The sequence below is a fragment of the Oryx dammah genome, unplaced genomic scaffold (genome assembly GCF_014754425.2).
Source record: "Oryx dammah isolate SB20612 unplaced genomic scaffold, SCBI_Odam_1.1 HiC_scaffold_25, whole genome shotgun sequence".
NCBI classification, from domain to species: domain Eukaryota; kingdom Metazoa; phylum Chordata; class Mammalia; order Artiodactyla; family Bovidae; genus Oryx; species Oryx dammah.
In genome coordinates, this window is record NW_024070209.1 from 49,029,217 (window position 1) to 49,035,216 (window position 6,000).

A 6,000-nucleotide genomic window follows, 5' to 3' on the forward strand; every position below is an offset into this window, starting at 1 on the left:
AGTGGCATATAGTTGTCTTGGGTTTGCCATATTATATCCCTTATAGATCTTTTTTTCACTATAGAAATCTCTACTTTCACAATCTTCTTTATTACGTGGCTCACATGGCAGAGTTGCTTGTATTGTCACGTAAACCAGTTAGTTGCAGAGCCCTTTCTTGTTCAGGGCCCCACTCAAATTTGTCAGTCCTCCATGTGATCAAATAAACAGGTCAGGGCAGGTTTCCCCAGGATGAGACACACTATCTCCAGAACCCAAAGGAGCTACCAAGTTTTGTGCTGCCTTCTCAACAGATCACTAGATATTTTATTGATGTGATGGGCCCCCAGAATCTTCCTAGGATTTATCTGCCATTCTCTGGAGAGTGTGTCTTTTACCAACGCATCAACATACTTGCCACTTCATCCAATAAATATGAAGTTATTGACGTGATGGACCAAGGTGGTGCACTTCAGGATGTTCAGATAATCTTAATCTTTTTATTTTGCAACTAACCAGGTCTTAGTTGAAATAATACAGGTCTTTTGTTGCAGCATTCAAACTCTTAGTTGCAGTATGTGGAATCTAACTCCCTGACCAGAGATTGAACCGCCTCTGCCCCCCAACTCCTCCTATCCCCCAACCCCCACATTGGAGCTCAGAGTCTTAGTCACTGAACCACCAGGGAAGTCCCCAGATAGTCCTAATCTAATTGGCCTATATTATGATGGTGTGTGGACTTTAAAATATATCCACAGATTTGTTCATATTTTTGCTTTAGGAGGTGAGCTTAATTTTTCTCCCCTTGTGGATCACTTGTTCTCAGGGAAGTTAGTGGCATGTGCAGACTTTAAAATATGTCCTCAGATTCATTCATATTTTTGCTTCAGGAGGTGGAGCTTAATTTTTCTCCCCTTGTGGATCACTTGTTCTCAGGGGAGTTAGTGGCCATCTTGTGAGCAGACACATAAACAACCAATGGAGAGGCACATGTGATAAGGAACCAAGGCTTCCTGTCAACAGCCATGAATGAGTCATCTTGAAAGTGAATCTTCCAACCCTCATTAAGACTTCAAGTGATTGCAGGGTCTGTGGATATCCTGACTGAAACCATGCGAGAGACACTGAACCAGAACAACTCAGCTAAATTACTTCTGCTCCCTGACCCACAGAAACTGTGAGATAATAAATATTACTGTCTGCTACAGGGTTTTTGTGACATAGTGTCATGGGACAGATGCAGAAACTTTCTCAGCATTCATGTATGTGCAGCCCTGAAGTGTGAGGTATCTTGGTCAATGAGGAATAAAAGCCAGTGGATAAAAGCTTCTCTCTTTCTTTACCTGGTAAATGGTTCTGAAGCACACTTCATATGGCTTCTCAGATGGTCCCACAGAATCAAGCATTAGTTACCTATGAAAGTAAAAGTGAAAATGTTTGTTGTGTCCGACTCTTTGGTATCCCATGGACTGTCACCTGCCAGGCTCCTCTGTCCGTGGGATTTTCCAAGCAAGTATACTGGAATGGGTAGCCATTCCCTTTTCAAGGGAATAATGGTGACCAATTTGTTAATGCATCCGTGTACTAGCTGTCCCTCTTTCTCTGTTTCACTTACTCTTTTTTAAAAAATTATTGTTTTCCCTGGAAAAGGAAATGGCAACCCACTGCAGTATTCTTACCTGGGAAATCCCATGGAGGAGCCTGGCAGGCTACGTCCATCACAAAGAGTTGGACATGACTTAGCAACTAAACAACAACAGCAATGGCAGTTCTAACCAGTAAGTGAGAACAAAAAGTTGTAAGGAATTGGGGGTTGGGGTTGAAACAAAAATCCTATTGTTACAGTATATTAACACATATATATGGAATTTAGAAAGATGGTAATGATGGCCCTATGTGTGAGACAGCCAAAGAGACACAGATGTAAAGAACAGACTTTTGGACTCTGTGGGAGAAGGCAAGGGTGGGATGATTTGAGAGAAAAGCATTGAAACATGTATATTGAGACAGACAGTGCACTAAGTCGTGTCCAACTCTTGTGACCCCATGGACTGTAGCCTGTCACGCTCCTCTGTCTATGGGATTCTCCAGGCAAGAATACTGGAGTGGGTTGCCATTTCTTTCTCCAGGGGATCTTCCTGACCCAAGAATCAAACCCAGGTCTCCATCATTGCAGGCAGATTCTTTACCGACTGGGGTAGGGGGTAGGTGTAAGAACAAGAAAGCAAATAGAACAGGGTGGACAAAGAGTGGAATGATTAAGATTGATGGGGGCTCTAACTGGATCCATTTTGCCATGGCTCCCTGGCCCTCGCAGGCTCTCAACAGTCACATGAGATTTTAGGAATGCATCACACAGAATTGATTAGTGAAAGGATATACCACATAGAACTGATTTGTTAAATATCACCCCTCCCTTGCCCTCTGCCTCCAACATACTCCCTAGAGTACTACGGGCAGGGAAGACCTAAACTATTGGGAGGAATCCCTAACACTTTTCCAAAGTAGAATTCAGCTAAGTCCCAAAAGGGTCCTTCTTTTAAGGATTTTGGGAAACTAGACACTGCAATTTTATTAGTATCGGCGACGTTTGTTTGGAGCAGATTCAGCTCCAGGAGCTGCATGGTTGAATGCAGGAGGGGTTCCACCAAATGCCCCAATTCCTTCCATTGTAGCAGCTTGGCCAAAGCGTTCAGTTGTTGGTGGGGTCAATCCCAAGGTTCCATCTGGCATCATAGGGCCTGGTCCTGGAGGAGCTGGGGTACCAGCTGGCACAGGAGCAGGGGGCATGGCGCCTCTGTTGTTTATGCCCATAGCACCTCCCATAGCCATCTGACCCATCCGTATCTCTTGCTCTCTCGCATCAGGGAAGGTTCCCTTGACTGCTTCCTGCGGTCATTGCGCCGTTTCTTCCTGTTGCCGCTGCATCTCTTCCTCACGGCGCCTGCGCTCCTCCTCCTGCCTGAGCTCCAGCTGCTTGCGTCTTTGCACTGCTTGACTGTGCAGCTCTTCCATCCTCCGAAGTTCTTCTTGACGCCTCATCCAATCCTGCCTCATGAGCATGACCTGGTGCTCGTGGTGAGCAGCCTCCATCTCCATCTCCATCTCCATCTCCAGCTTCTCACGAGCTTCCTTGATGTCTCGGTCCACTTGGTCCTGCTGCTGCTTTTCCATCTCAATAAGTGCCTTCCAGCGCATGGCATACTCATACTCAAAGGAGCCAGGCTGTGCAAATCTGGGTGGCTGTTCTCGCTCTTTGTGAAATTGCTGATTCTTTATAACCAGCCTCTCTGGGAGTCCCTCTTCATCATCTAACTGGTCCATGGGCTCCACAGTCACAGGTCGAGGAAATGCGGTTGGCAGGAAGGAGCCTTCACTGCATCTGTCCAGAGCTTTCCGAGCAGCTGGCTTCCCTGAGAATTCAACAGTGCCTTTTCCTGAGGGCCTGCCTCGATCATCCACAATGACTACCGCCCTCTCCACCTGGGTGAACACAGAAAAGACCTCCTCCAGCAGTTCATTGGACACATACTGAGGAAGGTTTTGGACTGTAAGGGATGCACTATGGCAAGCAAAGTGCACACGCAGCTGCTTTCCACGGAGTGGCATATTGTCCAGTTCTCCTTTGGCAATCTCTGCTAGGGTTCGTGTTTCCAAGCGGATAAAGCCAAAGCCCTTGTCCTTATGAATGAAGACTTCACCTGCCTTCCCATATCATATGTGAAATAGATTGCCAGTCCAGCTTCAATGCATGAGACAGGGTGCTCAAGGCCGGTGCACTGGGATGACCCTGAGGGATGGGATGGGAAAGGAGGTGGGAGGGAGGGTCAGGATGGGGAACACATGTACACCCATGGCTGATTCATGTCAATGTATGGCAAAAACCACCACAATATTGTAAAGTAATTAGCTTTCAATTAAAATTAAAAAAAAAATTTTAATCCTCTTGTTTATGGATAAGATTGTCTATTTATAAAACCAAAATAAACTACAGGTGAATATTTAAACTTAAAAGTATTTATTTATTTTTGGCTGTGCTGGATGTTTGTTGCTGGATGAGGGCTTTCTCTGGTTACAATGAGCAGGGGCTACCCTGTGTTGCAGAGTAGCTTCTCATTGTGGTGGCTTCTCTTCTTGCAGAGCTTGGGTTCTAGAGAGTGGGGGCTTCAGTAGTCATGACTCACAGGCTTAGTTGTCTGGGAGTATATGGAATTTTCTCGAGCCAAGGATCAAACCTATGTCCCCTGAACTGGCAGGCAGATTCTTAACCACTGGACAACCAAGGAAGTCCATCAGATTCACTTACTCTTATTCCTCACTCTCTTTCCCTGGGATTGCCCTCCCCAAAAGCTTTTTGCACAGACTCCTTTGTCTGTTTTCAGGGGAACCCACAAGATAAAGTAAAAAAGGCACTTGACACAATTCAAACTTGATTTTATATACAACTACCCAGTATTTATTAAGTACTGCTTATTTAACTTCTATGCAGAGTACATCATGAGAAATGCTGGGTTGGAAGAAACACAAGCTGGAATCAAGATTGCCAGGAGAAATATCAATAACCTCAGATATGCAGATGACACCACCCTTTATGGCAGAAAGTGAAGAGGAACTAAAAAGCCTTTTGATGAAAGTGAAAGAGGAGAGTGAAAAAGTTGGCTTAAAGCTCAACATTCAGAAAACGAAGATCATGGCATCCAGTCCCATCACTTCATGGGAAATAGATGGGGAAACAGTGGAAACAGTGTCAGACTTTATTTTTTGGGGCTCCAAAATCACCGCAGATGGTGATTGCAGCCATGAAATTAAAAGACGCTTGCTCCTTGGAAGGAAAGTTATGACCAACCTAGATAGCATATTAAAAAGCAGAGACATTTTGTCAACAAAGGTCCGTCTAGAGAGTTGGACTGTGAAGAAAGCTGAGTGCCAAAGAATTGATGCTTTTGAACTGTGGTGTTGGAGAAGACTCTTGAGAGTCCCTTGGACTGCAAGGAGATCCAACCAGTCCATTCTAAAGGAGATTAGTCCTGGGTGTTCTTTGGAAGGAATGATGCTAAAGCTGAAACTCCAGTACTTTGGCCACCTCATGAGAAGAGTTGACTCATTGGAAAAGACTCTGATGCTGGGAGGGATTGGGGGCAGGAGGAGAAGGGGACGACCGAGGATGAGATGGCTGGATGGCATCACGGACTCGATGGACGTGAGTCTGAGTGAACTCTGGGAGATGGTGATGGACAGGGAGGCCTGGCATGCTGCAATTCATGGGGTCGCAAAGAGTTGGACATGACTGACTGAGTGACTGAACTGAACTGAACTGAACCCAGTATTTAGCATCTTATCTTATTAGTGTAGAAATATTGAAATTAGAAAGAGTGTTACTATCTCTATTATGGTTTAACATCATTTTGGCTGTATTAGTCAACACAAATTATACAAGGGCAAGCATATTAGATAAGAAATATAATATTGAAAAGAAAGAGATAAAACGATCTCTATTTAGCAGCGTGGCCAGTGGTCCCATCAATCTGTCTCTTGTTTCAACAGTGTTTGGAAGGAACAGACCTAGGGCCCCATACTCTGACCACCCTCCAACCTCCTCTCTAGCCACAAGTCCTAGACCACCTTCTTGGCCATTCCCTGCCTCTGGAACCAACTAACCCTGAGGTTAGCCCCTTATTGCCCACCAACCGGGAGCTCCAAGATTCATCAGGATTATTCCACTGAGATGGAGGCCATTTCAATGATCTGGTCAGCCTGTGCCTGCTGGCCTCCTATACCCACTTCTTTCTGGACTTCTATTCTGACCACAAGGATGTGGCTGTAGAAAGTAGAAGATCCTTCTTCCGAGTGTTGAGCAGAAGAAGCACCAGGGTAACTCATGCCTCTTGAAGAGGGAAAATCAGCACAATGACTACACTCCCTTCAGGACCTGCAAAAGCTGTCTCAAGATGAAAGGTGTAAAACCCTGGACACCATGGAAGACTCTATGGCCCTGGAGAAGAACTTGAACTAGGCTTGTGG

The 6,000-nt window shown here is 45.3% G+C and overlaps 1 protein-coding gene across 1 annotated transcript; it reads right to left on the reverse strand.

Moving 5' to 3' along the window:
• Window positions 1-2,787: 2,787 nt before the first annotated feature.
• LOC120852266 (non-POU domain-containing octamer-binding protein-like) lies at window positions 2,788-3,693 on the reverse strand (the record flags this gene model as incomplete). The annotated part of the gene is made up of 1 exon (XM_040225691.1): window positions 2,788-3,693. A coding segment is annotated over one exon (819 nt), but the record flags the coding sequence as incomplete, so codon positions are not given.
• Window positions 3,694-6,000: the final 2,307 nt, after the last annotated feature.